Below are 24,061 nucleotides of genomic sequence, written 5' to 3'. Positions count from 1 at the left end.
ACCTGAGTTTGAACAGTGTCTCTGAATTATTTAGTCTATGATTTGAAGAAAGTTATTTAATTTATTTTAGTTCTGATTCTTTTCATTTGTGAAATGACATTTTAAAATGCCTGTCTTGCATTTGCAGCTTACTGTGAAATGTAAAAAGTAAGATGGATTGATGGATATACATGTGATATGCAATTATAGTAAAGTGCTGTAGACTGTGAGTGGTGGATATACAGGTTTTCACTGAACAAATGTTCAGCTTTTAGTATGTTGGAAAATTTTCGTGTCAGAAAAAATGCCTATCTTGCAGGCTCATTAGGATTAGATGAGATATATGTAAGAAGTGCCTGGCATGTAATAAGTGCTTAATAAATAGTGGTTGTTAAAAAAAAAAAAAGCACGTCATAGGAGAGACATGGTTTGTAGTGTTGAGAATACAATAAGGCAGTTTATGGGATGTTCAAAGTTTTCTTTTCTTGTTTTTTTTTTGTTTGTTTGTTTCCTTTTTCTTTCTTCCCTCCTCTTCTCCTTCTCTTGAGATTATAAACTGCATCCAGGGCTGAGAATCACTGTTGGGGGGAGGGCAAGTAATGATGAAGTAAGTAAAGGAGAAAGAGGATTAGGAACCAACAAAAACTAACAGAAAGGCCTCTGTGGTGTGTACAATGGGTCTTTGGTCCTCAGTACTCTTTGGAGTCATTTGTCTATTCATTAATTTCCATTTACTGACTCAATTTTTGCTTCCATCACTTACAGCTTCGGCTTGCTTATTTGTAAAATGAAGATAACAATACCTACTGCTCAGAGTTGTCATAAGGGTGGAATTTAGTTAAATAATGTATATGAAGTACTTAGCACTTAATAAATGCTTAATAGTGATTGGTTTGTTGCTATAATAAAAATAATAACATGAGAATATTATAATAGTGAAAGACTTATTGAGCATCTGTTCCTATTTCAGGTGTTGGTTAGGCGCTGGGAATATTGTGATAAATTTTACAGATATAGTCTCTTCCCTTGAATAGCTCACAGCATCATGGGTGAGAAAGATCTAGAAACAAATGTAAGAGAGTGTTTTAAATATCAAAATGGTAGATTACGGGATGGTATGGCCCATGGAATCCAAGCCTAGTTTTGCTTCTCATTTTGGCCTTGTCCTAATTCTGCATGTGTTGAGAGGTACTTCAGTATTATTGAACTTTGCTAGCAAGTTATCAAGGTCTCAGACATCCAGATTATCAGGGTCTCATTAGGAAAGAGGATTGGTGCCTGTCTTTCGTTTGTATTTTAAGGTGGGGGGTAGTTGAGAAACGAGCACAAAGTATCATTTCCTGCCTTCCCTTTCCCCCTCCAACCTAGTCAACCCATACTGAGGTTTTTTTCCTGGACAAATTAGATTAGCTTCCAATTGTAGGTTATAGCTTTTAAACATAATCACTGTTTAAACACGAAAGCAAATATTTTGGTAATGAGATTTCTTTTCTTCGTACACACAAGATTCAACAAAATGTATCCAGCTTAACAAATGGTTGTATTAAAGAAATTTTAGAAGAATTATATTGAGTCCCAGCAAGATAGAACAGTGACATGATGTCCTGATGCATCAATCTGGAAGCAAAGCCTATGGATTAAGTAAGGAGAAACAAGACAGAGTTACTATGACGATAATCTGGAATGATATTTTATAACCACTTGTAATTATTAACAGGATCATTAATGTTACTTTGTGTCCTTAGAATCATGGCTAATAGTCGGTTCATCTGTCTTTTTTATATGATAGCTTCTAATCAAGTTCTCTCATAATATTTTGAGGAGTTTCAAAACTAATGTTTTCAAATAAATGCTGGGCTATTTCTGTAGATGTCTTTCAAATTTAATGAACTGCTCCCTTTTTACTTTTGTCTAAAATCACTATAATGTTATGTATTGAAATAATGGGGACCTACCCTGTGATTACCAGATTTGAGGGTTGATAAATCTGTACAAAGTTGAATTTATTTTTTTCTTAATTACTAAAGCAAGATGAATATAGATAAGCTTATTTAACACCTTGTTGTATATTCTTCCATTTTAGATGCTTATACATACATGTAATTTTAATGTAACCATAGTATACATATTCTTTTATAATCTTTTTTTTACTTTTAGTGTTATCTTATATGTTTTAACACATTTTTAAGGAGATACATAATATCCTTTACTATGGATATACCATTATTTATATAATGGAACAAGTAAAGGAACAAGTGTCTAATTTTTTTGCACTTTGTGATTATAGTCTATGTTGTGAGGAACATTCTTATAGCTAAATCTTTGTATATACTCTTAATTATTTCCTTTGTATACACTCTTAATTATATCCTTGGGTAAATTTCTAGAAATGTCATTGCTAGATGTTTTTAAGACTTGCATTGATTGTCAAGTTACCCTTCAGAAAGGTGTAACCAGTTTACAATCCCACCAGTGGTTTATGAAAATACCTGTTTTCCTATACGCTTAGTATTTGATATCCTTTCAGAGTTTTAAATTAGAAAATGTATGTAGTAACGTTATAAAAAAGTAAGAAGATGGGGATTTTCACCTAGAATGCTATTTCCTTAACATGGCAGTGATTATAATATTTGTTATAGTATTCCAGGCTTTTAACACATGTGTAAGTGGTTGTACTTATATGTACAGTTTTGTTTTCTACTTTTTTCATTCATTGGTAAGTAGTTTTCCCTGCCTTTACTTGGCCTTCACAATTCCAGTATTCAATGGCCAGATGATAGTGCAATAAATATTCATATTTACCTAACTCATCCCCTATTCCTGAACAACTAACTTGCTGCCAGTTTTTATTATGTATAATACCACAATCAAAACACAGAGATAGCTACCATTTATTGACTATTTATATGAAACAAACTTTATATTATGTATTTTTTTCTCCCTTTGTATTATTTCCTTAGGGTTTATATCCAGGAATGGTAATATTGGATCACGAACATTTTTATGGCACAACCTTTCTTCTTATGTCACTGTTTTCTTTCTTATTTCTTTCTATCTTAAACATTTATTAGAAGCCTACAGTGTGCCAGACACTGTGGTAAGAGGCATTGAGAATACAAAGATAAATCAGACAGAGTCCTTGGAGTCAGACTTTAAACATATAAGATAAAGAGGGACATGATAAAAGGCATTCCCAGATGATGGTGCATCGATTTTTTGGTTGGTTGGTCATCCTTCCTCCATCCATTCATCCATCCATCTATCCATCTATCCATTTATGCCCACATGATTTTCCCTCTGGAGCATGGGAGAACTAGTTGTAGACATGCCTGTTTACTCTTAAATATTTCAGTATAAGAATAAGGATTTTTTTAACCACAATACAATGACAAAATTCAAGGAATTTAATATGAATATCATACTACTGTGTAATCAGTTGTCCACATTAAAATTTAACCAATTGCCCAAATAATGTTCTTTATGGCAATTTTCCTTCTTTGATCCAGGATCTAATTGAAGATCCTGCATTGGCTTTAGTTATGTTGTCTCTTTTGTCTCCTTTAATCAGCCATTCTTTGTCTTTCCTAACATTGATATTTTTTGAAGAATAAAGGTTGGTTATTTTGTTGTTGTTGTTGTTTTAAAGATTTTATTTATTAGAGAGAGAGAAAATGAGTGGGGGGAGGGGCAGAGGGAGAAGCAGACTCCCCGTTGAGCAGGGAGCCAGATGCAGGGCTCTATCCCAGGACCCTGGGATCATGACCTGAGCCAAAGGCAGGCACTTAACCAACTGAGCCACCCAGGTGCCCCAAGATTGGTTATTTTATAGACTGTCCTTCAGTTTGGGGTACCTGGGTGGCTCAGTCGGTAAAGTGTCTGATTCTTGATCTCAGCTCAGGTCTTGATCTCAAGGTTGTTAGTTCAAGCCCAGCATGGACCCTACTTAAAAAAAATAAAAGAAGAAGAAAAAAAAGAATATCCTTCAATTTGAGTTTGAAATTTCCTTTTGCTCAGATTCAGATCATGCATTTTTGTCAGGAATACCATGAAAGTGATGAGGTATTCTTTGCACATCATATCATAGTAGGAGGCATGTGATGTCAGTTTGTCCCGCTATTGCTGAGGTTGATTTTAATTCTTTGGTTAGGGTGGAGGCTGCTACGTGTAGTTTTCTACCATAAAGTGACCTTTTTTTGCTTTTGTAATTAATAAGTAATCTGTGGGGAGATATTTTGAAACTGTAAATTTTACCCACTAGTTATATCATCCATTGATGATTTTCTGATTTCATCATTCCTTATATTTATTAGTTGGCTTTGTGCTATAAAAACTTTGTTTGTATCAGTATGAACTCATGTATTCTAATTTTATTGAATAGGTTATATTCTGTTACTATCATTGTTTATCTTGATGCCCAAATTGTGCCATATTTGGGTAGTAGGAACCCCTTCAAGCTGGCTTCTGTATATTTTTGGTATGTTCCCATTATTCTTTGAGCAGTTCTTTTTGGCATAACAAGATGATCCAGCCTCATCTTGTACTTTGTTTGCCCCAATGTTGGAGTCAGTCATTTTCCAGGAAACCTTCATCCCTTATAGTTTAGAAAACAAGATAAGAGCTAAATAAAGTATATATATTTTTTAAAGAGTACCCAAAGCAGTTTTGCTGGTTTGTCTGGAACCTATTGTAATAGATGCTTCTTGTTGGAGTTCTGTCCGTAGAATGGACAAGACTGAGGAGGAGTTGAAATAGTCCAGGAAGATGAAGGAACATAAGTAGAGTCACAGTATATGGAAGAGCCCAGCTCATCGAGAGGAGCTACAGTTCAGTGTGGCTTCAAGTGGAGGACTCTGAGAATGAGGCAGGGACCAGTTCATTGAGGACTTTGCCACCCAAGAGCTTAATCTGCTTTGGTTTTTTTATTGTTATATTAATCACCATACATTACATCATTAGTTTTTGATGTAGTGTTCCATGATTCATTGTTTGTGCATAACACCCAGTGCTCCACGCAGAATGTGTCCTCTTTAATACCCATCACCAGGCTAACCCATCCCCCCACCCCCTCCCCTCTAGAACCCTCAGTTTGTTTTTCAGAGTCCATTGTCTCTCATGGTTCGTCTAGAGATGAGGAACCATCATAGAGGTTTAAACTGGGTAGGGAAGAGATCAGTTTTGGTAGATTTGCATTTTAAGGACACTGTGCTGTCACCAGTGGCAATATGTAGGATGGATTAGATAAATGTTTAAAATTGTTTTCCAACATAGTTGGCGTTTTCTTTCTTAGAGGGCCAGTATTGCAGCTGCTGATATTAAGGCCTCAAAGGGATAGTTGTCAGTAGTTTAGTGTAAAGAGAGCAAGAAAGAGCCGAGCACACAAGTTAAAGCCTGAGTCATATATTTATCTGTTTGTGAAATGGCGGCAACTCTCCCTTTTAGTACCAGTTTTACAATCAGACTGGAAGCTGAATGTCAGTGTTTTCCATTGAAAAATAACACAGACAAAAGTAATGAAAAATATTGATGAATACTGCTACATTTATTTTTCTTTATCTTTGGTAGTAACATCAAATATTCAATAACATAGACATTCTACCTAGTTTGTGAGGTAACCAAAATATGAAATGTAACAACCATGTTTTTTGAAATAATAGCAGATTGCAGTTTTAGCTTGAAGTTTGTTGTTATAACAAGTTTTATTTCTGTGCTATTTACAGCCTGTATCCCAGGCAGTTGGAATTGAACAAGCAACTCTTCTAAAACCGGATTTAGTTAGAAGGTGAGTATCTTCAAATTCATACCATCAAAACAGAGTATTTTGAAGTATTTGCACTCAATAGGTGCTTAGTGAATCTTGATTAGAGAAGCTTCTGTGTTCTTGTATTTGTGTGTATGTTCAATAAAATAGTAGGTATTATTTTTACTTTTTTATGTTAATAATGATCATATGGAATGTTAAATTATTGACTGTTTTCTTTTTCTCATTATTATAATACTCTTAAGAAAAGCTTATAAGTGTTAAAAAAGGAAAGAAGGAATAGTGTAATTTAGAGTAAAAGTCCTGCTAATCTTAAAGAAATGAAGTATAACCAGGTATTATTTGGTAGTTGGAAATTAATATTTTCCTCTGTGTTGTTCAGATTGGATAATTTTTATTGTTCTCTCTTCAGGTTTACTGATTCTTTCCTTTGTCCTATTCATTCTGCTATTGTGCCCATTTGATGAGTTTATTTCTATGATTGTACTTTTTTTCCAGTTTTATTGAGAGATAGTGGACATACATCATTGTATAAGTTTAAGGTATACATCATGATGGTTTAATTTACATATACATTGTGAAATGATTACCACAATAGATTCAACTAACATCCATCTTCTCATCTAAATATAATAAAAAGAAAAGAAAAAAAAAGGAAAAAAGCTCTCTTTGTGGTGAGAACTCACAGGATGTCCTTTCTTAACAACTTTCCTATATCTCACACAGCAGTGTTAACTATAGTCATTGTGTTGTATATTGTATCCCTAGTACTTATTTATCTTATAACTGGAAGTTTGTACTTTTTAACCATCTTCCAGTTTTCCCTCCCCCCACCCTGGCCTCTCGCAACCACAAGTCTTATCTCTTTTTCTATGAATATGTGTGGATTCTTTTTTTAATTTTGGGTTTTTTTTAGATTCCACTTATGAGATTATACAGTATTTGTCTTTCTCTCTGACTTATTTCACTTAGCATAATGCCCTCAAAGTCCATTGATGATGTTGCAAATGGTAGGATTTCCCCTTCTTATGGCCAAATAATAGTTGTGTGTATATGTGTGTGCACATGTGCACACACCACAGTTTCTTCATTCATCCATCCATGGACAGACAGGCTGTTTCCATGTTCCATGTCCTGCTATTGTAAAGAATGCTGCTATGAACACAGGAGTGGAGATATCTTTTTGAGTTAGTGTTTTTGTTTTTTGGGGATATATTCCTGGAAGTCAAATTGCTGAATCATATGGTAGTTCTATTTCTAATTTTTTAATGATCTTCCATACCATTTTCCAGAGTGGCTGTACCAATTTACAGTCCCACTAACTACACAATAGTTCTCTTTTCTCCACATCTTTGCCAGCATTTGTTATCTTGTCTTTTTGATAATGGCTGTTCTAATAGGTGTGAGGCAATATTTCTAGAGCTCAGTTTGCGCATACCCATTTCTTGAGACAGAGGCACCTGGATGGGTCAATTGGTTAAGTGTCTGCCTTTGACTCAGGTCATGATCTCAGGGTCCTGGGATCGAGTCCTGTGTCGTGCTCCCTGCCCATTGAGGAGCCTGCTTCTCCTTCTCCCTCTGCCCCTCCCCCCGGCTTGTGTGCATACACTCTCTCTCTCTCATGCTCTCTCACTCTCGCACTCTCTTGCTCTCAAATAAAAAATAACAAAATCTTTAAAAATAAAAAAAAATTCTTGAGACAAAATGGAAACACAACATACCAGAACTTGTGGGATGCAGCAAAAGCACTCCTGGAAGGGAAGTTCATAGCAATAAATGTCTGCATTAAGAAGCAAGAAAGATCCCAAATAAGCAACTTAACTCTACACATTAAGGAATTAGAAAAAGAACAAACTGAGCCCAAAGTTAGCAGAAGAAATAATGATTAGAGTAGAAAGAAATGAAATAGAGAACAGAGAAACAATAGAAGAGATTAACCAAACTAAGAGTCAGTTCTTTGAACAGATAAACAAAATTAACAAACCGTTAGCTAGACTAAGCAAGGACAAAAGAGTAAGGACCCAAATCAACAAAATTATAAATGAAAAGGGAGGCATTACAACTGATAACAGATATTCAAAGGATCCTAAGAGGCTATGATGAACAACGAAATGCCAACAAACTATACAACCTAGGAATGGATAAATGCTTAGAAACATACAATTTACCAAGACTGAATCAGGAAGAAATAGAAAATCTGAACAGACCAATTACTATTAAGGAGATTGAATCAGTAATCAAAACTTTCCCAACAAATAAAAGCCCAGGACCAGATGGCTTCGCTGGTGACTTTTACCAAATACTTAAGGAATAATTAACATTAATCCTTCTCAAACTCATAGTAGTGAAGAGGAGGGAACCTTCCCAAACTCATTTTACCAGGCTGGCATTATCCTGATACCAAAACCAGAAAAGGATACTACTAGAAAAGAAAATGACAGGCCTATTCCCTGATGAATATAGATGCAAAAAACCTCAATAATATACTAGCAAACTGAATTCAAAAGCACATTAAAAGGATCATACATTATAATCAAATAGGATTTATCCCAGGGATGCAAGGATGATGGTTCAATATATACAAATTAATCAATGATTTGATTGAAAGAAGTGAATCATCTGATCATATTAGTAGAATGAAATAAAAGAATCATAGGATCATCTCAGTAGATGCAGAAAATGCATTGACATAATTAAACATTCATGGTAAAAACTCTTAAGAAATTAGACATAGAAGGAACATATCTCAATATAATAAAGGCCATGTATGATAAATCCACATCTAACATCTTACTCAATGATGAAAGGTTGAAAGCTTTTCCTCTAATATCAGGAACACTCTCACCACTCTTAATTCAACATAGTATTAAAAATCCTAGGTAGAGCAATCAGGCAAGAAAAGAGATAAAAGGTATTAATCCCATTTACAGTAGTATCCCAAACAACAAAATACTTAAAGAATAAGTAAAGAAGGGAAAGATTTCTACTCTGAAAACTACAAGACATGGGTGAAAGAAATCAAAGAAAACACAAATAAATGAATAGGTATTCTGTGTTCATGGCTCAGAAGAGTTAATGTTAAAATGTCAGTACTACTGAAAGCTATCTATAGATTCAATGCAATCCCTATCAAGAGTCCAGTGCCATTTATCACAGAGCTAGAAGAAGCACTCCTAAAATGTATATGGAACCACAAAAGACCCAAATCCTGAGAAAGAAAAACAAAGCAGGAGACATCACACTTCCTGATTTCAAGCTATATTATAAAGTTATAGTCATCGAAACAGTATCATACTGGCATAAAAACAGACAAATAGACCAGTGGAGCACAATCAAGAGCCCAGAAAAAAACCCAAACATATACAAGTCAACTAATATTTCACAAGGGAGCCAAGAATACTCAATGGAGAAAAGACAGTCTTTTCAATAAATGGGGCTAGGGTAATTGGATATTCCCATGTAGAAGAATGAAACTGGATCCATATCTTACACCACTCACAAAAGTTAACTTGAAATGGATTAGAGACCTAAATGTAAGACCTGAAACCATGAAACTCCTAGAAGAAAACACAGGAATAAAGCTCTTAGACATGGGTCTTGGTAATGATTTCTTGGCTATGACACCTAAAACACAAGTAACAGAATAAAAAATGAACAAGTGGGACTACATCAAACTAAAAAACTTATGTACAACAAAAGAAACCATTAGCAGAGTGAAAAGAAAACCTATGGAATGGGAAAAATATTTGCAGACTATATATCTGATAATGGGTTAATATCTAAAATATATAATGAACTCCTATAACTCAATAGCAAGAAAACAAATAACCCAATTAACAAATGGGCAAAAGACCCAAATAGACACTTCTCCAAAGAAGATGTACAAAAGGTCAACAGGTATGTAAAAAGATGTTCAACATCATTAGTCATTAGGCTAATGCACATAAAATGACAATGATATCTTACTAGTCAGAATACGTCCCCAACTTGATTCTGCAGATGAGCAAAACCACTCGTTGGGATTACTATTTGGGTACTGCAGGTATGAATTTGGTCTGCCATGATCCGTGTGTTGGCCAGCTGCAAGCCTTTCTCTCCTTCCCTGTCATACTCATATTCCCAGTGGTTGAGCCCTGCAGATTCTCCTGCTATGCCTGTGGTGTGAAATCAAAATAGGGGCCCCCGCAATGCTGAGCAAGGGCTGGTTGTCCCCCCAGGTTCTCTTTTCCCACTGGAGGTACTGGAGGCTCGGGTACTATGCTGGCATGGGGTAGGGGCAATGTGGCCAATGTATAGCCACTTCTCTTACACTTTTTTTTTTTAGAGGGGGGAGAGAGAGAGTGAGCATGAACAGGAGGTAGGGTCAGAGGGAGAGGGAGAGAAAATCTTAAGCAGGCTCCACGCCCAGCACAGAGCCCAACTCGGGGCTTGATCTCACAACCCTGAGATCATGACCTGAGCTGAAATCAAGAGTCAGATGCTTAACCAACTGAGCCACCCAGGTGTCCCTTCTCTTACCCTTCTAATCCAGTCTGACTTGGTCTCTGTGGTGCAGAGGGGTGCTTCAGCTACACCCCCATGTTCTAGGAATCTTTCAGTGGTGTCTTGTTCTTGAATAGTTATTAGTTGTTCTTGTGAGCAAAGTCAGAAACAACCTATGTTGCCATCTTGGTGATGTCACTTCCTGTGATTGTGCTTTATTTTTATAATTTCCATTAATTCTCTTTTAATATCTCTTTTTCTATGAGATTTTCTGTTTTTGCATTTGCTTCAAAAATATTTGTAATTGCTCATTGAAGCATTTTGATGATGGCTGCTTTAAAATCCTTATCAGATAGGGACACCTGGGTAGCTAGTCAATTAATCATCTGCCTTCAGCTTAGGTCATGATCCCAGGGTCCTGGGGTCGAGTCCTGCATCAGGCTCCTTGCTCAGTGGGGAGCCTGCTTCTCCCTCTGCCTGCCGCTCCCCCTGCTTGTGCTCACTCTCTCTCTCTCTCTCTCTCTGACAAATAAATAAAATCTTTAGACGAAATAAAATTCTTATCAGATAAATCCATTATCTGATTCATCTTGGTGTTGGCATCTCTTGATTGTCTTTTTGCATTCAAATTGTGATTTTCCTGGCTTTTGGTATGATAAGGAATTTTCATTCATTTTCTGGACATTTTGGACATTATTTTGGGAGACTCTGGATCATATTTAAATACTCTGTTTTAAGGGGGCACCTGGCTGGTTCAGTCAGTAGAGCATGCGACTCTTGATCTCAGGGTCATGAGTTCAAGCCCTGCGTTGGTTGTAGAGCCTACTAAAAAAAAATACTCTATTTTATCAGGCAGTTACCCTATTTAGATGCATAGGTTCTGATCTACTTTTGTGGGCTGTGGTTCTAATGATAATTTAGTTTTCAGAGCCCTTGTAGTACTAGTTCTGTCTGGTTGGTTCACCTGACACCACTGGGCCCCATTGCTGCTGCCCCAGGCCAGAACTCCAGGCCACATGCTACTGGTGGAGCTCCCTCCAATGTTACTAGGGGAGGGGAGGGGAGGAAAGGGCCCACCTGAACTACCTTCTGCTGGGTTGGGGGTCAGGAGACCACTGGACTTGTGCTGCTTTTGCCTTTGAGCTGAGAGTCAGGAGACACTGAGCCTGGACTATCTTGTCATTGGGTGGGTAATTGGGAGATGCCAAACTGCTGTTTTTCATCGAATCCTGGGAGTCCCTAGCCAGTCCACCTTCATATTTTCATCCTTCAGTATCCAGATGTGATTGTCTACTCTATTATTTCCACATTATTTAGTTGGACTTAAGAGGTAGGAAGAACTGAGAGAATTGGATTTCTGCCGTCTTGTCCCAAACCCTGAACTGGTGTTTTAAGATTACTTTGAAATGTGACTGATATAGCCCCATTGACTAGAATTATGTCCCTTTTATCTTTTGAAGGTGTTACTTGTTACTGTTATTTCTTTGTATATTAAGAAACTAAGAGCAGTATTAATGTATCTTCTTCCACCACTTTTTTTTTTTAAAGATTTATTTGAGAGAGAGAGAAAAAAAATGAGTGGGGGAAGGGGCTGAGGGAGAGGGAGAGAGAGAATCCTCAAGCAGACTGCCCACTGAGTGTGGAGCCCTATGTGAGGCTTGAACCCAGGACCCTGAGATCATGACCTGAACTGAAACCAAGAGTCAGACACTTAACCGACTGAGCCACCCAGGTGCCCTCTTCCACCACATGTATTTATATAAAGTTTTTTCACATGGGCATAGGAAAAATTTTAGGAGTTATTTTTATATCTTCTTTCATATCTTTATACAAATACTTCAGGAGTAGTTTCTAGGAGAAAGGACTTTACCTAAAAATTAATTTAAAAGATATGTGTTTGATGCTAACAGATCTTCTCATTTAATTTTCAAATGTGTTTATTGGAAATTTTGTAAGTTTTTCAAACTTATTAAAGAAAAAGCTGAAAAATGCCCTGACACAGATAAACTGAAAGATAGCGGCCCTTTCATAATCATATTGACATGAACCTGCAAGATATAACTAGTTAAAATTAATCACATTGAACCATTTTAATATCATTCATTTTTATTTTTTTACCAGAATTGTAGTGTATTTTATTTTATTATTTTATTGAGGTATAACTGATACACAAACTTATATTAGTTTTAAATATACAACATATTGATTTGATATTTGTATATATTGCAAAATGATCACCACAATAAGTATAGCGAACATCTATCACCATACATAGTTACAGAATTTTTTTCTTGTGATGAGAACTTTTAAGATCTAATCTCTTAGCAACTTTGAAATATACAATACAATATTATTAACTATAGTCACCATGATGTACATGACAACCCAGGAATTACTTATACAGGAAGTTTCTATCTTTGACTGCCTTCACCCATTTTTGCTCAACCCATTTCCCACCTCTGGCAACCTGTGGCAATGATTAATTAATCATTAATCTGTTCTCTGTATATAGGAGTCTTTTTTTTTAATTCCACATATAAGTGAGATCATATGATATTTGTCTTTCTCTTTCTGACTTATTTCCCTTAGCCTGAGAAATATAAAGAGGAAGATAATATCTTGAGGGTCCATTCATGCTATTGAAAATAGCAAGACTCCATTCTTTTTTATGGCTGAATACTGTTCCTCTGTGTGTGTGTGTGTGTGTGTGTGTGTGTGTGTGTACACGTATACAGACTGTGTATGTGTAAACATGTATAAGCCACATTTCCCTTTTTCCTTTAAATATAAGTGTTTTTATTTTATTTTCTATTTTTTTAACATTCAGTGTTTTATTAGTTTCAGGTGAATAATATAGTGATTCAGGAATTCCAAACAATTCCCAGTACTCACTATGAGAAGTGCACACCTTAATCCCCATTACATTTTTAACCCATTTACCCCCCACCCACCTCCTTCTGGTTAACACTTTGTTCTCTATAATGATGAGTCTGTTTCTTCATTTGCCTTTCTCTCATCTCTGTATTTTTGTCCCTTTGCTCATTTGTTTTGTCTCTTAAATTCCACATATTGGTGAAATTATATGGTACTTATCTTTCTCTGTCTTACTTCACTTAGCATTATACTCTCTACCTCTATCCATGTCATTTCAAATGAAAAGATTCCATTCTTTTTTATGGCTGAATAATATTCCATTGTATATATATATATATATATATATATATATATATATATATATATATATATATATATATATATACCACAACTTCTTTATGCACTCATTCTTCCATAATTTGGCTATTGTAAATAGTGCTGCTCTAAACATGAGGTGTATGTATCTTTTTGAATTAGTGTTTTGCATTCCTTGGGTAAATCCCCAGTAGTGCAATTGCTGGATCAGAGGGTAGTTCTATTTCTAAATTTTTGAGGAACCTCCATACTATTTTCTGTAGTGGCTCTACCAGTTTGCATTCCTACCAACAGTGCAAGAGGGTACCCTTTCTCTGCATCCTTGCCAACATCTGTTGATTCTTGTGTTGTTGATTTTAGTCATTCCAACAGGTGTGAAGTGATATCTTATTGTAGATTTGATTACATTTCTCTGCTGATAAGTGGTGTTGAGTATCTTTTCATGTGTCTGCTGGCCATCTGGATGTCTTTGGAGAAATGTCTGTTCATTTCTTCTACCCATTTTTTAATTGGATTATTTGTTTTTTGGGTGTTGAGTTTTATAAGTCCTTTATATATTTTGGGTACTAACCCTTTATCGAATACGTCATTTGCAAATGTCTTATGGCATTCAGTAGGTTGTCTTTCAGTTTTGTTGATTGTTTCCTTGACTATAGAGAAGCTTTTTATTTTGATGTAGTCCCAGTAGTTTATTTTTGCTTTTGTTTCCCTTGCCTGAGGAGACATAGCTAGAAAGAAGTTGCTAGGGCCGAGGTCAAAGAAGTTACTTCTGTGTTCTCTTCTAGGCTTTTTATGATTTCAGGTCTCCCATTTAGGTCTTTCATCCATTTTGAATTTATTCTTGTGTATGGTGTAAGAAAATGGTCCAGTTTCATTGTTTTGCATGTTGTGGTCCAGTTTTGCCAACATCATTTGTTGAAGAGAATTTCTTTTTCCTACTGGATATTCTTTCCTGCTTTGTCAGAGATTAATTGGCCTATAGTTGTGGGTTTATTTCTGAAATTCTATTCTGTTCTATTGATCTATGTATCTACTTTTGTGCCAGTACTGTTTTGATCACTACAGCTTTGTAATATAAAGTGAAGTCCAGAATTGTGATGCTTTTTCAAGATTGCTTTGCCTATTCAGGGTCTTTTGTGGTTGCATACAGATTTTAGGATCATTTGTTCTAGTTCTTTGAAAAAAATGTTGATATTTTGATAGGGATTGCATTGAATCTGTAGATTGCTTTTTGTAGTATAGACATTTTAACAGTATTTGTTCTAATCTATCAGTATGGAATGTCTTTCCATTTCTTTTTGTCATTTTCAATTTCTTTCATCACTGTTTTATAGTTTTCAGAGTACAGATCTTTTACCTCTTTGGTTAGGTTTATTCCTATGTATCCTACTATTTTTCATACAACTGTAAATGGGATTGGTTTCTTAATTTCTCTTTCTGCTGCTACATTATTGGTGTATAGAAATGGAACAGATATCTGAGGCGCCTGGGTGGTTCAGTCGGTTAAGTGTCTAACTCTTGATTTCAGCTCAGGTCATGATCTCAGGGACCTGGGATCAAGCCCCACACTGAGCATACTTAAGATCCTCTCTCTTTCTCCCTCTGCTCCTCCCCCTGCTTGTGCTCTCTCTCTCTAAAAAAAATAAATCTTTAAAGAAGAAAGAAATGCAACAGATATCTGTATATAGATTTAGTATCCTGCAACTTTACCGAATTTCTTTTCAGTTCTAGCTGTTTTGTGGTAGAGTTATTTAGGTTTTCTTTATACAGTATCATGTCATCTGCAAATAGTGAAAGTTTTACTTCTTCCTACCAATTTGGATGCTTTTTATTTTGTTGTTGTTGTCTGATTGCTGTGGCTTGACTTCCACTAGTATCTTGAATAAAAGTGAAAGAGTGGACATCCTTGACTTGTTGCTGACCTTAGGAAAACACTCTCAGTTCTTCCTCATTAAGTATGATGTTACCTGTGGGTTTTACATAGATGGCCTTTATTATGTTGAGGTATGTTTCCTCTAAACCTATTTCATTGAGACTTTTTATCATAAATGGATGTTATACTATGTCAAATGCTTTTTCTGCATCTATTGAAATGATCATATGGTTTATTCTTTCTCTTATTGATGTGATATAATATGTTGACTGATTTGCAAATATTAAACCACCCTTACAATCCGGGAGTAAATCCCACTTGATTGTGGTGAATGATTTTTTTTAATGTACTGTTAGATTCGGTTTGCTAGTGTTTTGTTGAGGATTTTTGCATCTATATTCATCAAGGATAAAGGATATTGGCCTGTGGTTCTCTTTTTTAGTGGTGTGTTTATCTAGTTTTGGTATCAGGGTAATGCTGGCCTCATAGAATGAATTTGGAAGTTTTCTTTCCTTTTCAATTTTTTGGGGACAGTTTGAGAAGAATAGGTATTAACTCTTTCTTAAATGTTTGGTAGAATTCGCCTGTGAAGCCATCTGGTCCTGGACTTTTGTTTGTTGGGAGTTTTTTGATTACTGACTCAATTTCTTTGCTGGTTATCAGTCTGTCCAAATTTTCTATTTCTTCCTGTTTCCATTTTGGGAATTTATGTGATTCTGTTAATTTATTCATTTCTTCTAGGTTGTCCAATTTGTTGCATATCATTTTTCATAATATTCTCCTATAATTGTTCATATTTCTGTGATGTTGATTATTTCTCCTCTCTCATTTGTGATTTTGTTTATTTGGGTCCATTCTCTTTTCTTTTTGCTAAGTCTGGCTAGAGCTTTATCAATTTTATTAATTGTTTCAAAGAAACAGCTCTTGGTTTCATTGATCTGTTCTATTTTTTTTTTAAAGATTTTATTTATGTATTTGAGAGAGAGAGAATGAGAGACAGAGAGCACGAGAGGGAGGAGGGTCAGAGGGAGAAGCAGACTCCCCGCCAAGCAGGGAGCCCGACGCGGGACTCGATCCCGGGACTCCAGGATCATGACCTGAGCCGAAGGCAGTCGCTCAACCAACTGAGCCACCCAGGCGCCCCTGTTCTATTTTTAAAAAATGTTTATATCATTTATTTCTGCTCTAATCTTTTTTTTAAGATTGTATTTATTTTCCTGAGATTAAGAATTCCTCATATCAGTGAGTTCATATGATACATGTCTTTCTCTGATTGACTTATTTCACTCAGCATAACACCCTCCAGTTCCATCCATGTCATTGCAAATGGCAAGATCTCATTCCTTTTGATGGCTGCATAATATTCCATTGTGTATATATACCACATCTTCTTTATCCATTCATCTGTCGATGGACATCTTGGCTCTTTCCACAGTTTGGCTATTGTGGACATTGCTGCTATAAACACTGGGGTACACGTACCCCTTCGGGTCCCTACATTTGTATCTTTGGGGTAAATACCCAGGAGTGCAATTGCTGGATCGTATGGTAGCTCTATTTTCAACTGTTTGAGGAACCTCCATGCTGTTTTCCAGAGTGGCTGCACCAGCTTGCATTCCCACCAACAGTGCAGGAGCGTTCCTCTTTCTCCGCATCCCCGCCAACATCTGTTGTTTCCTGACTTGTTAATTTTAGCCATTCTGACTGGTGTGAGGTGGTATCTCATTGAGGTTTTGATTTGGATTTCCCTGATGCTGAACGATGTTGAGCACATTTTCTTGTGTCTGTTGGCCATTTGGATGTCTTCTTTGGAAAAATGTCTGTTCATGTCTTCTGCCCATTTCTTGATTGGATTATTTGTTCTTTGGGTGTTGAGTTTGATAAGTTCTTTATAGATTTTGGATACTAGCCCTTTATCTTATATATCATTTGCAAATATTTTCTCCCATTCTGTCAGTTGTCTTTTGGTTTTGTGGACTGTTTCTTTTGCTGTGCAAAAGCTTTTTATCTTGATGAAATCCCAATAGTTCCATTTTTGCCCTTGCTTCCCTTGCCTTTGGTGATGTTTCTAGGATTGTATTTATTTTCTGATAGAGAGAGAGAGAGAGAGTGAGAGAGGGAACACAAGAAGGGCGAGTGGGAGAGGGAGAAACAGGCTTCCCGCCGAGCAGGGAGCCTGATGTGGGGCTGGATCCCAGGACCCTGGAATCATGACCTCAGCCGAAGGCAGACACTTAACGACGGAGCCACCCAGGTGCCCCTATTTCTGCTCTAATCTTTATTCTTTCCTTCTTTCTGCTGGTTTAAGGTTTTGTTTGTGGTTTTTTTCTAGCTCCTTTAGATGGAAGGTCAGGTTGTTTATTTGAGAGTTTTCTTGCTTTTTGAGGTACACCTGTATTGCTATAAACTTCCGTGTTAGAATAGCTTCTGCTGCATCCCAGAGGTTTTGGACCATTGTGTTTTCATTTTCATTTATTTCTATGTAATTTTTTATTTCTTCTTTTATTTCCTGGTTGAGCCATTCATGGACTAGTTGCATGTTATTTAACCTGCATATATTTAGTCTTTCCAGATTTTTCTTGTGGTTGACTTCTAGTTTCATAGTGTTGTGGTCAGAAAAGATGTATGGTATGACTTCAATCTTCTTGAATTTGTTGTGGCTTGTTTTGAGAGCTAATACGTGATCTATTCTGTAGGTTGTTCAGTGTGCACTTGAAAAGAATGTGTATTCTCTTGTTTTAGGATGGAATGTTCTGAATATATATGTTAAATCCATCTTTTCCAGTGTCATTCAGAGCCATTGTTCCCTTGTTGATGTTCATTTTTAAAAAAGATTTTATTTATTTGAGAGATTGAGAGTGAGAGAGAGAGAGAGAGAGAGAGAGCATGAGCAGTGGGGAGGGGCAGAGGGAGAGGGAGAGGCAGACTCCCCACGGAGCAGGGAGCCCTACGTGGGGCTCTATCCCAGGACCATGAGATCATGAGCTGAGATGCAGATGCTTAACTGCCTGAGCCACCCAGGTGCCCGGTGTTCTGTTTAGATGATCAGCTCATTGATGTAATTTGGGTGTTAAAGTAACTAACTATTGTATGGTTATTGATTATTTATATTTGTTATTAACTCTTTCTTTTTTTGCTCATTCATTGGGTGCCTAGATATTTAAAATTGTTGTATCTTCTGGTTGGGTATCCCCTTTATGATTATATATTGCCCTCCTTTTTCTCTTGTTAGTCTTTGTTTTAAAGTCTGTTTTCTCTGATATAAGTATTGCTCCTCCATCTTTCTGTTGACATACATTTTCATGATAGATGTTTCTCCACTCCCTCATTTTCAATCTGTTAGTGTCTTTAGGTCTAAAGTGAGTCTCTTGTAGGCTGCATATAGGTGGGTCTTATTTTTTTACCCATTCTGTCCCCCTATGACTTTTGATTGGAGCATTTAGTCCATTTACCTTCAAAGTAATTATTGAAAATATATTGTCATTTTATTCTTTGTTTCATGGTTGTTTCTGAAGATTTTTTTCTGATCCTGTATTTTTATCTCTTTCATCATTTGGTGATTTTCCTTACTGATATATTGGGATTTTTTTCTCTTTGTTATTTACATATTTATTAGTGGTTTTTGTTATATGGTTACTGTTAGGTTTGTGTATGACATCTTCTGCATGTAGCAGTCTATATTATTTTGATGATTGTTTAAGTTTAGACCCATTCTTTACTCTTCTCCCCACATTTTAGGAATATTTTGTCGTATTTCACATATTTACATATTTTACATGTTTTCCATTTATTTTGTGAATACCTTGACTGAATTTTTACAGAAATACTAATTTCTACTGCTTTAGTTTCCTACCTTTATACTTTCATTTTGGGTCTCCCCTTTCCACTCAGGGAGTCCCCTTTAATATTTTTTTTTAAATTTTTATTGTTATGTTAATCACCATATATTACAATTTGTTTTGGTGTAGTGTTCCATGATTCATTGTTTGTTCATAACACCCAGTGCTCCATGCAGAATGTGCCCTCTTTAATACCCATCACCAGGCTAATCCATCCCCCTACCCTCCTCCCCTCTAGAAACCTCAGTTTGTTTTTCAGAGTCCATCATCTCTCCTGGTTCGTCTCCCCCTCTGACTTACTCCCCTTCATTCTTCCTCTCCTGCTATCTTCTTCTTTTTCTTTTTTCTTAAAATATGTTGCGTTATTTGTTTCAGATCTGTGATTCAACAGTCTTACACAATTCACAGCGCTCACCATAGCACATATCTTCCCCAATGTCTATCACCCAGCCACCCCCTCCCTCCCACCCCCGACCACTCCAGCAACCCTCAGTTTGTTCCTGAGATTAAGAATTCCTCATATCAGTGAGGTCATATGATACATGTCTTTCTCTGATTGACTTATTTCACTCAGCATAACACCCTCCAGTTCCATCCACATCGTTGCAAATGGCAAGATCTCATTCCTTTTGATGGCTGCATAATATGCCATTGTGTATATATACCACATCTTCTTTATCCATTCATCTGTCGATGGACATCTTGGCTCTTTCCACAGTTTGGCTATCGTGGACATTGCTGCTATAAACATTGGGGTGCACGTACCCCTTCGGGGCCCTACATTTGTATCTTTGGGGTAAATACCCAGTAGTGCAATTGCTGGATCGAATGGTAGCTCTAATTTCAACTGTTTGAGGAACCTCCATACTGTTTTCCAGAGGGGTTGCACCAGCTTGCATTCCCACCAACAGTGTAGGAGGGTTCCCCTTTCTCCACATCCCCGCCAACATCTGTTGTTCCCTGACTCGTTAATTTTAGCCATTCTGACTGGTGTGAGGTGGTATCTCATTGAGGTTTTGATTTGGATTTCCCTGATGCCGAGCGATGTTGAGCACTTTTTCATGTGCCTGTTGGCCATTTGGATGTCTTCTTTGGAAAAATGTCTGTTCATGTCTTCTGCCCATTTCTTGATTGGATTATTTGTTCTTTGGGTGTTGAGTTTGATAAGTTCTTTATAGATTTTGGATACTAGCCCTTTATCTGATATGTCATTTGCAAATATTTTCTCCCATTCTGTCGGTTGTCTTTTGGTTTTGTGGACTGTTTCTTTTGCTGTGCAAAAGCTTTTTATCTTGATGAAATCCCAATAGTTCATTTTTGCCCTGGCTTCCTGTGCCTTTGGTGATGTTTCTAGGAAGAAGTTGCTGCGGCTGAGGTCGAAGAGGTTGCTACCTGTGTTCTCCTTTAGGATTTGGATAGACTCCTGTCTCACGTTTAGGTCTTTCAACCATTTGGAGTCTATTTTTGTGTGTGGTGTAAGGAAATGGTCCAGTTTCATTCTTCTGCATGTGGCTGTCCAATTTTCCCAACACCATTTGTTGAAGAGACTGTCTTTTTTCCACTGGACATTCTTTCCTGCTTTGTCAAAGATAAGTTGACCATAGAGTTGAGGGTCCATTTCTGGGCTCTCGATTCTGTTCCATTGATCTATGTGTCTGTTTTTGTGCCAGTACCATACTGTCTTGATGATGACAGCTTTGTAATAGAGCTGGAAGTCCGGAATTGTGATGCCGCCAGCTTTGCTTTTCTTTTTCAAGATTCCTCTGGCTATTCGGCGTCTCTTCTGGTTCCATACAAATTTTAGGATTATTTGTTCCATTTCTTTGAAAAAAGTGGATGGTATCCCTTTAATATTTTTTATAGAGCTGATTTAGTGGTCATTAACTCCTTTAGTTTTTATTTGTCCAGGAAACTCTTTATCTCTCCTTCTGTTCTGAATGGTAGCCTTGATGGATAGAGTAATCTTGGCTGCACATTTTTCTCATTAAGCGCTTTGAACCTATCATGCCACTCCCCTCTGGCTTGCAAAGCTTCTGCTGAAAAATCCCCTGCTTATCCTTATGGAGTTTCTCTTCTATGTTACTATCTTCTTTTGCCTTGCTGCTTTAAAAATTTTTTTAAATATTTTATTTATTTTATATATAGAGAGAGAGGGAGGGAAAGGGAGCAGAAGCAGGGGGATTGCAGAGGGAGATGGAAAAACAGGCTCCCTGCTCCCGGGAGCAGGGGCTCAATCCCAGTACCCCAGGATCATGACTTGAGCTGAAGGCAGATGCTTAACCAATGAGCCACCCAGGTGCCCCTTAAATTTTTTTCTTTATCACTGTTTTTTTTGCCAGTTTAATTAGAATATATCTTGGTATGGATCTCTTTTAGTTGATTTTGTTGGTGTTCTCATGCCTCCTGGATCTGGATATCTGTTACCTTCCCCAGATTAGGGAAGTTTTCAGCTATTATTTCTTCTAATAAATTTTCTATCCCCTTTTCTCTCTCTTCTTCTAGGACTCCTATAATATGAATGTTATTACATTTGGTGGAGTCACTGTGTTTCCTAAGTCTATTTTCATTTCTCATAATTCTTTTTTCTCTCTTGCTCATCTTGATGACTTGCCATTATTCTGTCTTCTAGGTCACTAATTTGTTCCTCTACTTCTTCTATTCTGCTCCTCATTCCATCAAGTGTGCTTCTCATTTCATTTACTGAGCCTTTTATTGCTGCTATGTTATTCCTTATCTCTGTGTTAAGGGTCTCACTGATGTCCTCCATTCTTTTCTCAAGTCCAGTGAGTATGTTCGTGATCATTACTTTAAATTCTCTATCAGACATGTTACGTATTTCTGTTTTACTTAGGTTTCTGGCTGTGGCTTTGTCCTCTTCTTTCATTTGGGATAAATCTCTGTCTTCTCATTTTACCTCCATTTTTGTGCCTGTTCCTCTGTTTTAGGAAAGTCAACTACATCTTCTATTCATGAGGGTAATGGCCTTATGATGAAGAGATCCTGTAGTGCCTTGCCCAGTAGTGTCCCTTGTTCCCCAGGGCCTGGTGCTTACAGGAGTGTCTCCAGTGTGTGCTGTGTATGCTCTTATTTTGTCCTAGCCACTTTATCCTTCAGGCCAGTTGTTTGCAGAGGCTCTCTTTGTGTGTTGTGGGCAGTGTTTGGTTCCTTGCCTGAATGTGGCATGTTTTAACTAGGTGTGCTCTGGTCTGTTTGTGAAATGAGACCTGATCTCACTGCCACTATAACTGAGGCTCTGCAAAACTCCTGAGTCAGGAAGCATTTTGTGAGCAGAGTTTGGGGCCAGTCTTCTGGGGGAGGGACCCTCTAAGATGGGATTGAGGCAGTGGAGACTGGGACTAGGGGTTCCACTAGAATGTGGGGGTTCCACTAGAATGTGGGGCTTGGTATAAGCATGTCAGGTCGGGATTGTCAGAATTGTGCTGGTTCCTGTGGTGGCCCTGTGCTTACACTTAGGGTCAGGGGAAGGAAATGGCACTGCCTAGTTCTTTTCTTCCTGAAGGTTTCTCTCTGTGAACCTGCCTCTCTGGGATGTGGTCTAAAATGAACAAATAACCTCCCCACTGTGTACTCCAGGTGCTCTTCATATCACTGTTGCCACACTGTATACTCATAGGTTGTTTGCCTGCCTGCTCTGCAAGAGTAGCACAATGCCTTCTGGGCTGTATCCCAGCCAAGTCCAGTGACCTTTAAAACTCCAGGGTTTATGCCCTGCTGGTGGCCGAAAGTCATGAAATTTGGTCCCTCTTGCTTTCCAAGCCAATTGTTATGCGGATTTGTTTTCCCATGCATTCCCCTGTGTGTTAGTCTGTCTAACCCTTTTCTGTGACTACTGCTTCCTTCCCACCCCAGGGGCTACGATCTGATTCTCTCCCAAACATGCCTCCACACTTTCTATCTTCTTAAGTGTGGCTTCTTCTCTACCTTTAGTTGTGTAGTTGTTCTTCCAGTCTTCAGGTCCATTTCTGGTGTATTTTGGATGATTTGATAGTTATCTGGTTGTATTCATGGGACAGGCAAGTGTAGGGTCCTCCTACTCCACCACCACCTTCTAACAAACCACTACCACATTTTTTTAAATCTCATTTTCATTTTTTGTTCTTTCTCCTACCCTGTTCCTGTCTCCCCCACTTGGTTTGTCTATGCCCTTTTGAGTCCAACCCATAAACAGGTATATTTTGAGTGAAAATTGTTTATTAGAGTTTTATTTGAACACATTAATAATATACCCCAAAACAAACAAGATAAAATTGATCAAGAGCATCTTCCAATAAAAGGTTCCACAGAGGTCCATCAATGACAGTGTTTTTCTTTCATTCCCACTACTGTCAGGTGATTGCCAATAAATACATATTATCTCAGTTTTTCATAACTTTGAAAAATATCTTTATTGATATATAATTCACATACCATTAAATTAACCAATTTAAAGTGTACAATTTGCTTTTTGTATATTCTCAGACATTATATTTCTTATTTATTTTCCTTAAACTTATTATGTATTATTTTATAGTTGGAGTTTTTCTAGAAGCTTACCATCAGAATGGAATTATTCTAGACATCATAGAATTTCAGATGTTAATTCTCATTTGGGTTAAATACTGGGCTTTGAGAATCATGGAATAATGTTTTCTCTGAGAAATTGAATAGGACTTGCTTTTGTTTTTTTTCTAATAACTAGTTTGAATCCGGATGTGGCAGCTGTGAAGGAAAACATCAATACCCCTGATAACCCCTGTGGAAATGGCAAACAAGATCGGATCAAACAAAGAAGAGCTTCCTGTCCTCGACCAGAGAAGGGGACTAAATTCCAACTTACTGTCCTTCAGGTCAGTGTGTAAATATTATTTGGTTAAGAGTGTGTGTAGAGGTCTGTGTTGACAGGTCGGGGCCATGTTGCTTCAGACATGAGTATAGAGCATT

At 37.1% G+C, this 24,061-nt stretch overlaps 1 protein-coding gene across 4 annotated transcripts in view; it reads left to right on the top strand.

The window, feature by feature from the left end:
* WNK3 (WNK lysine deficient protein kinase 3) overlaps positions 1-24,061 on the top strand; it is a 130,763-nt gene that overhangs the window by 65,611 nt on the left and 41,091 nt on the right. For all 4 annotated transcript variants that reach the window (XM_028092887.2, XM_088029000.1, XM_028092886.1 and 1 more), the window contains exons 10-11: positions 5,697-5,758; positions 23,820-23,967. In XM_028092887.2, coding sequence (XP_027948688.1) covers positions 5,697-5,758; positions 23,820-23,967 — 210 coding nt within the window. The remainder of the gene's footprint in view (positions 1-5,696; positions 5,759-23,819; positions 23,968-24,061) is intronic.

The sequence above is a fragment of the Eumetopias jubatus genome, unplaced genomic scaffold (genome assembly GCF_037043125.1).
Source record: "Eumetopias jubatus isolate StellerSeaLion01/CBP00866 unplaced genomic scaffold, mEumJub1_p1.0 scaffold_11, whole genome shotgun sequence".
Lineage (NCBI taxonomy): Eukaryota > Metazoa > Chordata > Mammalia > Carnivora > Otariidae > Eumetopias > Eumetopias jubatus.
The sequence above is the reverse complement of the archived record's forward strand: the minus strand, read 5'-3'. Positions and strand labels throughout refer to the sequence as shown.